Genomic DNA, 12195 nt, shown 5'->3' with positions numbered 1-12195 from the left:
TGGTCAAGTCTTCCTAGCTTGAGGTCAGCCCTCTGTCCATGACTTGACTAGGCCTCTCTAGGTGATATGGAGAAGAAACCTACAAAGAAGAATAAAAAAGAGTTTTCCCCTTTCCCCCTCCCCAGAATATTCCTGTAAAGGATTAACACAAAGTAGTTTGCTTAGAGCAGGTTTTTGTAAATGGTCAAATTCTTCCTTCACCATAGCACCTTAGGGATCAATATGTTCTCAGGTAATGCCAACACACCCACATGCACTAATTTCTCCCTTTATTCTTACTCTCAAAAGAATCATTTGACATGAGTGTGTGAAGAGCTTATCTGGAATGGCCTAAACTAGCTTCCTGGAAGTGATGGCTCTAATAAATTAATGAATCCTCCAAAATTGAGTACAAGCAATTTTTTTTTTTTGTAGTAGTAGACTTGAATAACATTTCACATAGTAGGGACAAAACAAGTGCATATTTTGTGCTTTTCATAAATAATGTAAAACATGGCCCCACATTTTTTTAACATTACCTAAAAATCAGAAAGTGCTTAAAAAAGCCAGTTTGGAAATCCATCGATCTTGATACAGATCTTTGGCTCTGAAGTAAGACGACCTGGTTTCAGATCCCACCTTTGACACTTTCTGTGTGTAGTTGGGTAAGTCACTTCCTTCTGCCTCAATTTCCTCATCTATAAAATTAAGGGGCTACACTAGATAGCCTTTGGGGTAGATTTTTAAGGGGTAAAAGATGAGTAATTCAGGGAAATTCCTTAAATGTCATGCATCTGGGTGTTAAGAAGCCTTTGACAATGTCTCTCATAACAGCCTTGTGTACTATAATGGGGCTCATTGATAAAATACTTAGGTGTACTGGAGAACCATTCCCAGAAGATGCTGATTAGTAGATCGACGGCAGCTAAAGACACGTTGTTGAGAGTTATCTTTGTCTCTCCATTGACATTTTTACAGATTCCTTGATGGAGTCATGATGGGTATTTCTGAACCTTCAGACTCTTACTTCAGACAAAAATCTGTTTTGTTCCTGCAGGCCTGGTGTACCTCTTAGCTAACAGTCATCCCCAGGGAGCAGTCATTTTACTTCTTTGCCTAAGATGATCTTCAAGGGCCTAGTACCTTGGACTGTCCTTATTCTGGAGATGAGTATCTCCCCAATCCAACAAAGGGGTATCATTCTACTGTAGGAAGATTTCAGATCATATCTGAAGCAATGGGTCCAAGGCCAATTTGGAACGTCTTCAGAGAAAGGTGACAGATGGTAAGAAGTCTGGAAATTATGCAATATGAGCCTGGGAAAAAGAGTTAATGGAGACCTGATTGTCCCTTTTCATAATGCTTTCTGGATTGTAATTTGTGTTCTGTCCCTTAATTGGGGGGTTCTTGTCCCCCAAGCTTCTGTCCTAGGCCTGCTTTACTCTCTCTCACTTTCTATTCATTACAATCTCTTCAGGCCCCTTGAGTTTAGTTAGCATCTCTAGGTAGGTAATTTCCTATCCAGCCCTAACCTCTCTCCTGAACACCAATCTCTCATTGCTATGTTGTTGTCATTCAGTCATTCCTGACTCTCTATGATCCTATTTGGAGTTTTCTTGGCAAAGACACTAGAATGGGTTGTCATTTCCTTCTCTGGCTCATTTTACAGATGAAGAAACTGAGGCAAACAGGGGTAAGTGATTTGCCCTGGGACCCACAGCTACTAAGTGTATGAGGCCAGATTTGAACTCAGGAAGAGAGTCTTCCTGACTCCAGGCCTGGCACTCTATCCACTGTGCCACCTAGATGCCCAATGGCTGTTGGCCATTTCCATTTGGATAATTCAAAGGATCTCAAACTCAACACCATAAAAACAGAACTCGTTATCTCCCCATTTAAACTTAACACTTCTCCAAAGTTTCTCATTTCTGTTGAGGGTACTTCCATCCTTCTCATAACCTAGATTTGCAACCTCAATATCATATTCTGCAATGACTTCCTAATTGGTCTCCCCTTTCCAATCCATGCTCCACAGGGTTGCCAAAAATCATCTTAAAACACAGGTATGGCCAGGTTACTCTCCTCCTCAAAAACCTTCAGTGGATCCCTATAGCCACTATGAAAAATACCAACTTCTTCACCTGGCCATTTAAAATCCTTCACAATTTGATGTCACATTCTGAAGCTTTACCTTCTTAGACTTATTTCACATTACTTTCAGCCTGTTTTGGCCAAATGTCTTAATTATCTTTCCCCTGAATTTGGCCTTCTACCTCCCACTTCCATGCCTTTGAGTAGGGCTGAAATATACTACCTTTTCACTTGTCTTTTAGAATACCTAGATTTATTTATGTTCCACTTCCAACTTGGAATGTTTCCTGATCCCCTCTCCTTCCTTAAATTATCTTGTACCTACTTATCATAGGATCACAGATTTAGAGCTAGAAGGGACCTTAGAATTCACTGAGTCCAACTCCCTCTTTTTCCAAATGAGGGATTTGAGCCCCAGAGATATCAAGTCCCTTGCCCAGGGTCATACAGCAAATGTTTGAGGCAGGATTTGAACTCACATATTCTTGATTTCAAATCTAGAGCTATATTTACTCCACTTACCCATGGGACAATTGTTAGCTTATTGAGAGCAGGGACAGTTTTTCTTCTGTCTTTGTATACCTGGGTCCTTGTAAAGTTAGCCTTGCTCATTAGAGGCATTTGATAAATGCTCATTGAATTGACTAACTTGTTTACAATTGAAAGGCCATCAGATGAAAGCAGCATGAGGTTTATTTCATGTTTTTCCAGAGGGCAGAACTAAGACAGATAATCGATTCTGTTTTGGATATACTGGGTTTAAAACACCTAAGGTACATCCAGTTCAAGATGTCTACCAGGCAGTTGGTGATGCAGAACTGGTGCTCAAGAGAAAGATTATGGTTGGATGTACAGCAGTCTGTATAGAGGTGATAACTGAACCCATGGGAGCTGATAAGGGCACCAAGGGAGAATGTAAGGAGAAAGAAGGGTAGAGGATAGAGCATGGTAGCATACTCATGGTTAGGGAGTGTAATATAGATGGCAATACACCGAAGGAAAGCTTATTGAGAGTAGGGTTTGCTTCATTCTTTGTACTTGTATCCCCAGCATGCAGCACAGTGGCACATAATAAGTTCTTGATAAATGAGTGTTAACTGATCCATCAAAACAGACCAGGAAGGGGCAATGAGGTAGCAACACAGGAGAGAGTAATCAGTGTAAAATGCTGCTGAGAGGTCAAAAAGGATGAGGATCAAGAGAAGGCTGTTGGATTGGACAATTAAGAAATGACTGGTAACATTGGATCAAGCATTTTCTCTTGAGTGATGAGGTTGGAAGCCAGACTGCAAAAGATCGACAAGTGATTGAGAGGAGAATAAGTGGAGAAAGTGAGTAGATGACTTTATTTAGGAGACTGGCTTTGAAAGGGAGAGATACAAGATGGTAATTTAAGACAACAGTCAGTCAGTAGATAATCACACAATTCTATATGTAAACATAATTTAAAATGAACCCAATGGTGAGATACCAAGTTTTGTTGATTCTCCTTCCACAACATCCATCACAGGCATCCCCATCTTTCCCTTGACACGTCTACCACTCTGGTTTAGACTCTCATCAACTCGCACCTGAAATATGGCAATAGACTCCTAATCAATATTCGTGCTTGGAGGAGATATTCCCCCCTTTCTAGTCCATCTTCTCCATAGTGGAAAAATGACATTCCTAAAACATGGCACTGACATGTTACTTTCCCATCAAAATAAACTTCAGTGGTTTCCAATTACCTCTAGAATCAGATTCAGACTCCCATGTTTAGCATTTAAAACCATGTTTACCACTAAAACATTATTTTATAGAGCTAGAAAAAATACCAAAATTCATCTGGAAGAACAGAAGATCCACAATATCAAGGGACTTAATGAAAAGAAATGCTAGGGGAGGTGGCCTAGCCATACCAGATCTTAAATTGTATTGTAAAGCAAATATCATCAAAACCACTTGATATTGGCTAAGAAATAGAGGGCTAGATCAGTGGAATAGGTTAGGAACACAAGACACAGCAGTCAATGATCATAGTAATCTAGTGTTTGATAAACCCAAAGACTCCAGCTTCTGGGATAAGAACTCACTGTTTAACAAACTGCTGGGAAAGCTGGGCATAGACCAATATCTGACACTGTATACCAGAATGAAGTCCAAATGGGTACATGATCTAGGTATAAAGGCTGATACTATAAACAAATCAGGGGAGCAAGAAATAGTTTACCTGTCAGCTTTATGGAGAATGGAGAAACTTATGACCAAACAAGAGATAGAGAATATTATGAAATGCAAAATAGATAATTTTTATTACATTAAATTGAAAAGTTTTTATACAAACAAAGCCAATGCAACCAAGATTAGGAGGGAAGCAGAAAACTAGGGAAGAATTTTTACAACTAGTGTCTCTGATAAAGGCCTCATTCCTAAAATATAGAGAGAACTGAGTCAAATTTACAAGAATACAAGTCATTCCCCAATTGATAAACTGTCAAAGCATATGAACAGGCAGTTTTCAGAGGAAGAAATTAAAGCTATTGATAGTCATATGAAAAAATGCTCTAAATCACTATTGATTAGAGAGATGCAAATCAAAACAACTCTGAGGTACCACATCACACCTATCAGATTTGCTAACATGACAAAACAGGAAAATGATAAATGTTGGAGAAGATGTAAGAAAGTTGGAACACTAATTCGTTGTTGGTGGAGCTGTGAGCTGATCCAACTATTGTGGAGAGCAATTTGGAACTATACCCAAAGGGCTATAAAAATACACATACCCTTTGATACAGCAATACCACTTCTAAGGCTGTATCCCAAAGAGATCATAAAAATGGGAAAAGAACCCACATGTACAAAAAATATTTATAGTAGCTCTTTTTGTGGTGGCTAAGAACTGGAAATCTAGGGGATGCTTATCAATTGGGGAATGGCTGAACAAGTTGTGGTACATGAATGTAATGGAATACTATTGTGCTATAAGAAATGATGAGCAGATGGATTTCAGAAAAACCTGGAAAAACTTATGTGAACTGATACTGAGTGACGGGAGCAGAACCAGGAGAACATTGTATACAGTTACAGCCACAGTGTGTGAGGACTAATTTTGATAAACTTAGTCCTTCTCAACAATGCAAGAACCTAAAACTTTTCTGAAGGACTCATGAAGGAAAATGCCATCCACATCCAGAGAAAGAACTATGGAGTCAGAATGCAGAGCAAAGCACACTCTTTTCTCTTTTGTTTTATTTTCTTTCTCATGGTTTCTCCCATTCATTATAATTCTTTTATGTGACATGACTAATGTGAAAATGTGTTTAATAGGAATGTATGTGTAGAGCCCATATCAGGTTGCATGCCTTCTTATAGAGGGAGAAGAGAGGGAGAGGAAATTTAAAACTTATGGAAATAAATGTTGAAAACTGAAAATAAATAAATTAAAAAAACAAAAAAACAAAAAACCATGTTTCACAACCTGCCCTCCCAAAGCACAAAACACACTTAAGAATGTCACCATTTGGGGGCGGAGCCAAGATGGCAGCACCAAGTCCCTTCAAAAACCTATTAAAAAATGGTCAATTCTAGAACCAATTCTAGAACTGCAGAACCCACAAAATAACAGAGGGAAGCAGGGCTCCAGCCCAGGACAGCCTGGATGGTTGCTGGTTGAGGTCTTTCATACACAGAGCTGGGAGCAGGGCAGAGCAGAGCCCAGCATGGGCAGCATGGACCAACCAGACCAGAAGCCGGGCAGAATGTGCCCTAGTGTCCTGAATCAGTAAGCTGTGGCAGTTACCGGACTTCTCAACCCACAAACACCAAAGACAACAGAGAAGGTTATTGGGAAAAGCTGAGGGGAGCGGAAAGAGTTCGAGGTTCAGCCACTGCCCTGGGGGCAGCGGAGGTGGGGCAACTACAGAACTACAGCTACAGTTGCTTCTGGCCCCAGGCCCACCTGGTGGGAGGAATTAAGTGGCAGATCAGAGCAGGAGTACAGAGTCTGCTGAAGATCTAAGTCCAGTCCGGGTTGGGGGTTTTGGAGGAAGGAATAATAGCTCTGAAATCAACAGCGCATCCCCCAAGCTTGGAACATAGTACTCTTCACTCTACAAGCAGTCATACCCCGCTGAAAAACTCAAGGGTCAAGTAAGTTGGCTGGGAACATGGCCAAGCAGTGAAAACGCACCCAGATTCAGTCTCAGACTTTGGAATCTTTCTTTGGTGACAAAGAAGACCAAAACATACAGCCAGAAGAAGTCAACAAAGTCAAAGAGACTACAACAAAAACCTCTAAGAAAAACATGAACTGGTCTCAGGCCATGGAAGAGCTTACAAAGGATTTGGAAAAGCAAGTTAGAGAAGTAGCGGAAAAAATGGGAAGAGAAATGAGAAGGATGCGAGAAAACCATGAAAAACAAGTCAATGACTTGCTAAAGGAGACCCAAAAAAATACTGGGAAATACACTGGAGAAAACAACACCTTAAAAAATAGACTATCTCAAATGGCAAAAGAGCTCCAAAAAGTCAATGAGGAGAAGAATGCCTTGAAGGGCAGAATTAGCTGAATGGAAAAAGAGGTCCAAAAGACCACTGAAGAAAATACTACCTTAAAAATTAGAGATTGGAGCAAGTGGAAGCTAGTGACTTTATGAGAAATCAAGATATTATAAAACAGAACTAAAGGAATGAAAAAGTGGAAGACAATGTCAAATATCTCGTTGGAAAAAGTACTGACCTGGAAAATAGATCCAGGAGAGATAATTTAAAAATTATTGGACTACCTGAAAGCCATGATCAAAAACATAGCCTAGATATCATCTTTCAAGAAATTATCAAGGAGAACTACCCTGATATTCTAGAGCCACAGGGCAAAAGAGAAATTGAAAGAATCCACCGATCGCCTCCTCAAATAGATCCCAAAAAGAAATCTCCTAGGAATATTGTTGCCAAATTCCAGAGCTCCCAGATCAAGGAGAAAATACGGCAAGCAGCCAGAAAGAAACTATTTGAGTATTGTGGAAACCCAATCAGAATAATCCAAGATCTAGCAGCTTCTACATTAAGAGATTGAAGGGCTTGGAATACGATATTCCGGAGGTAAATGGAGCTAGGATTAAAACCAAGAATCACCTACCCAGGAAAACTGTCATGCTCCAAGGCAAAATATGGACTTTCAATAAAATAGAGGACTTCCAAGCTTTCTCAGGGAAAAGACCAGAGCTGAATAGAAAATTTGACTTTCAAACACAAGAATCAAGAGAAGCATGAAAAGGTAATCAAGAAAAAGAACAAGAAAAAGAAATCGCAAGGGACTTACTAAAGTTGAACTGTTTTGTTTACATTCCTACATGGAAAAATGATGTGTGTGATTCATGAGACCTCAATATCATAGTAGCTGAAAGGAATATGCATATATATATATATATATATATATGTGTGTGTGTGTGTGTGTGTGTGTATAAATATATATGTATATGTGTGTGTATGTATGTGTATATATATATAGAGAGAGAGGGTACAGGGTGAGTTGAAGATGAAGGGATGATATCTAAAAGAAATAAAATCAAATTAAGGGATGAGAGAGGAATATATTGAGAGAGGGAGAAAGGGAGAGATAAAATGGGGTAAATTATCTTGCATAAAAGTGGCAAGAAAAAGCAGTTCTGTAGGAAGAAAAGAGAAGGCAGGTGAGGGGGAATGAGTGAATCTTGCTGTCATCAGATTTGACCTGAGGAGGGAATACCATACACACTCAATTGGGTATCTTACCCCACAGGAAAGAAGGAAGAAGAAGATGAAAAAGGGGGGATGATAGAAGGGAGGGTAGATGGGGGTGGAGGTAATCAAAAACAAACACTTTTGAAAAGGGACAGGGTCAAGGGAGAAAATTGGATAAAGGGGGATAGGTTGGGAAGGAGCAAAATATAGTTAGTCTTTCACAACATGAGTATTGTGGAAGGGTTATACATAATGATACGCATGTAGCCTATGTTGAATTGCTTGACTTCTTAGGGAGGGTGGGTGGGAAGGGAAGAGGGGAGAGAATTTGGAACTCAAAGTTTTAAAAACAGATGTTCAAAAACAAAAAAAAAGTTTTTCATGCAACTAGAAAATATGATACACAGGCAATAGGGTGTAGAAATTTATCTTGCCCTACAAGAAAGAAAGGGAAAAGGGGATGGGAGGGGAGTGGGGTGACAGAAGGAAGGGCTGACTGGGGAACAGGGCAACCAGAATATACGCCATCTTGGAGTGGGGGGAGGGTAGAAATGGGGAGAAAATTCATAATTCAAACTCTTGTGAAAATCAATGCTGAAAACTAAATATATTAAATAAATTAAATTACCCCCCCCCCAAAAAAAGAATGTCACCATTTGGCCTCGGTCTACCTTACAAACTTGTTATACATTAATCCCTTTCAGGGACTCCACACTCCCCGTCCAACTGGCTAACCTACCGTCCATCATATGTGACATTCCAGCCGCCGTCCCTATGGCTCTGCACAGGCCCACACCTGCAATATACTCACCCCTACCTCTTAGAATCTCCAGCTCTCTTCCTAGTTCAGCTTGAGCACTATTTCCTGTAAGACTTTCCTAACCCCAACCCCTGCCATTAATGCCCCCCCAAATTTGTCATTCATTCACTTTGTATCTACTTATTCAAAGTATAATTTGTCTCATCAGATAGAATATAAATTCCTTGAAGGAAGGGACTTATTCCTTTTGCCTTTGTGTCTCCAGAATCAACCTATGTCGTCATTGTTGAGTCATCTCAGTCCTGTCAAGACTCTTGGTAAACTCATTTGAGGTTTTCTTGGCAAAGGTACTGGACTGGTTTGCTGTTGTCTTCTCCAGCTCATTTTACAGATGAGGAAACTGAGGCAAACAGGGTTAAGTGACTTGCCCAGGGTCACACAGCTAGTAAATGTCTGAGGCCAGATTTGAACTCAGGAAGATGAGTCTTCCTGACTCTGGACTCAGTGCTCTATCCACTGCACCACCAATGGACAATTCCTTACACTTATCTTAATATTATCTTCAGGGTTTTTAGGTCTTTCAGGCAGAGACAGAATTAATATTTTATTCAAATCAGCAACTAAGCTAATCTCAGAAGCATTTCATTTCCTCTTCCATTAATAATTGAGAGACTGTGGGCAACTCTACAGAATGCCAGAATAGGTCTCATCCAATCTAGAAATGAACTTCTCAAAAGTACCTCCAGGAGGCAAGGTCCTGAGGCTAGTTTTCCTTTGACCCTTCATGTGCTGTTGCCTGGCAGCTGGGTTACCTGTATTTCCTCTTTGTATTTAAGCTCAGGGGCCCAGATCGAGGCTTTTAATGAAGCTGAATGTGTTACCTGGTAAATGTTTAACAACATGCTCTCCAAAAGTGCAGGCCACACTTGAGTCTTATCTGCTTTATTAATATTTTCTCTATCACTTTCTCAAGACTAGATAATCAGCCAAACAATAAATCCGACTCTGATTTGCACTGTTTCCCAAATGAAAACAAAACAAACCTCTCGCACTGAAATTTTAACAATCGGTTCTGGTACAGGCTGGTGCCAGCATGTATGTGTGTGTGCGTGTGTGTGTGCGTGTGTGTGTATTGCATAGATGTATGTGTATGGGTGTGTATCTGTATTTACATCATATATGTAAATATTTAAATTCCTGGAGGCTGACCTGTCTACTTCCGAGAAGAGGGAGTGAGGAGACACCAGAGAAAGGAACTTCTCCTGTGGAATGTAAGCTTTCTAAGGGCAGCTACTGTTACTCACCTTCATTTCACTGGCTCTCTATCTCCAGCCTTACATTGTGCCTTGCACATACTAGGGCTTAAAATAGTTTATTGGACTTGACGCAGATCACGCAAAAAGGCAGCAAGAACTTGACGGACCCCAGGAGCAGTTACAGAAGGGGATCCTCCTGGATGGTGAACTCCCAAGTGCCCGGGAGTCAGAAACTTCTCCCGCGGGGCTGCCAAGGCCCACCTCGTCCCAGCTGTTCCCAGCTGACTTGCCCAACTCTGGCCAACCCTCTTCCTTCCTGGGCCGGGGCCTCGGGGTGAGCCCAGACCCCGGAGTTAACCCCGAGAACCTGCAGATGCAAGTTTGGCCTCCGACTCGCTCGGTCCTCGGGTGGCGGAGGGGAAGGGTCCCAGAGGGGCAGATCCTGCCCCAGCACCCGGGTTCCAAGCTCAGTACACAACGGTTCCATACGGTCCCCTGGTCTGGCCCGGCCTGGCCCCGCCCCTCCCCACCTCTCCCGGCAGGTGCCTTAGGTACAGTCAGCATTCGCGTTGGCCCCAACTGATCTTGGGTTAAAAACTCCCCCATTCCCCAATGCACGCAGCCCACCCTACCTGCGTGTACAGCTCAGCCACTGCCATGGGGTCGACCGTCGAGTTCCCGGAAGCAAGAGCCCCCGAAACCTGAGCTGCGCTCCCCAGGGATAGGGGAGGAGGAGGCGGAGGAGTTAAGAATCCGGTGTCTCGGGCAGCTGGAGGGAGGGGAGTCCGCAAGAGATTGGCAAGGTCCCAGTAGCCGAGCGAGCCCGGGCGGAGCTCCTGGAGAGCGGCTCCAGGGGGAGGAGGCGAGGTGAGGAGCAAAGAGAGGCGGGGCGCGAGCTTCCAGGTGCTCCGACTTACCGGACCTCAGTCTGAAGGTGGGCCTCTGAAGCAAAGTATGGGCCAGAGCATCAGTCTGTGCCAGAACGCCAGAGCAGCTACTAAGACGCTCCTGGCATTACTGAGCTCCGAAGTGGGAGAACCTGCGAGTAGTTCCGCCCAGGTGTTCGGGGAAGTTTCTTGGGGATAATAAAGAGTTGGCGAGGAGAGGAGAAGGATGAAGACTAGAAGAACTTCTATTCCCTGGGATTGGTCCATAAGAGCCTGGGGGCTGGGAAATTCTCTATTGGCTGTGAGGAATGTTAGGATGGGAGCCGAGCTCTCTCGGTCATACGGGCTGAGAGAAGGAGGGTAACCAGCCACAGGTGGTGGAAAAACTTGAACTGGCAAAACCGTGGGGCACAAACCTACCCCAGCCCTCCTTAGAAATGTGGGGGAAACATCTCCTCAGCTCTCATAGCTATACTTAGCCCTTTATCCTTCTCTCAGCTCTACATTTCCTTCCACTTTGCAGTCGATTATTTGGAGCGATTGTGGGCAAATAATAAAATCGTGGATGTGATTAAACAAAATCTTACTGGACATCATTCTGAAATAGTTGTTATTTATTAAGTACTCACTGACAAGACTGTGATACAGATGTAGTTTCTGCCGTCAATATAAAAAAATCAATGTAGACAATACATCTTAAAGTAAAAACTCAAAAATGCAAGTGTAGGAACATCTAATTCGGTCATTTATGAAATCCTTGGAAAAATTTATCTCTGAGTTTTGCCTGGTTGTAAGTTGTGTTCCTCTGAAGCCCAAAGCAGCTTTTGCAGGACACAAAAAAAGGCAACCTCATGTGGCCTTGTATGCTTTTCTCACTTAAGCCAAAGGCAGAAAAGCAGTGGTCTTTAGTACAATGGAGATGCCAGGTGTGAGCCAGCAAGGGAAGTTAAATCAGTGTAATGGAAAGAACATTGGGTTGTATTTAGAAGACCTAGCGAAACATTTTGGTCTCTTTTTACCTAAGTGACCTTATTACTTGTTACCCCATTTGTTTAAGAGGGGGCTGGGCCCAAGTTCCCTTTGGCTCCAAAATTCTAGGTTCTTTAAAGTTATTGGAGACTGTTCAGAAAGCAAATTAAAGCTTCCTCTTTAATAAATTATTAACTGGTAACTGGTAATTATCTATTTACAGTTTACTATGTGATGCAGTAGAATGAAATTCTGGGGGCATTTGGGGACAGCCATCTTCTCCCATTCTACCTACTTTTTTCAGTATTCTTTCTGGATAAGGTGCATTATGATGGAGAAGTGTCCTTATCCCAGCTCTATCCACTATTTTTTTTCTAAACAGTCTCCCAGACAATTTCAAAGGGACCCAGGCAGGCTACAGTGGGGTATGACAGGAATTAAAAAGAATTTCAAGCTATTATTCAGAGAAGAGTTTAGACTAAGAGATCTAGAGAAGCAGTATTTTTTTTTAAAAAAAAAGGCAGTTCTGAGATAAATGTTTAAAGAC

At 41.9% G+C, this 12195-nt stretch overlaps 1 protein-coding gene across 1 annotated transcript in view; it reads right to left on the bottom strand.

Moving 5' to 3' along the window:
* The window catches only part of MYO5C (myosin VC), a 151464-nt gene extending 140967 nt beyond the window's left edge, over positions 1–10497 (bottom strand). The window contains exon 1 of the mRNA XM_036736356.1: positions 10425–10497. Within this exon, the coding sequence (XP_036592251.1) occupies positions 10425–10451 (27 nt within the window). The 5' untranslated portion in view covers positions 10452–10497. The remainder of the gene's footprint in view (positions 1–10424) is intronic.
* Between the last annotated feature and the right edge of the window lie 1698 nt (positions 10498–12195).

The sequence above is a fragment of the Trichosurus vulpecula genome, chromosome 8, assembly GCF_011100635.1.
Source record: "Trichosurus vulpecula isolate mTriVul1 chromosome 8, mTriVul1.pri, whole genome shotgun sequence".
In the NCBI taxonomy this organism is placed as follows: domain Eukaryota; kingdom Metazoa; phylum Chordata; class Mammalia; order Diprotodontia; family Phalangeridae; genus Trichosurus; species Trichosurus vulpecula.
The sequence above is the reverse complement of the archived record's forward strand: the minus strand, read 5'-3'. Positions and strand labels throughout refer to the sequence as shown.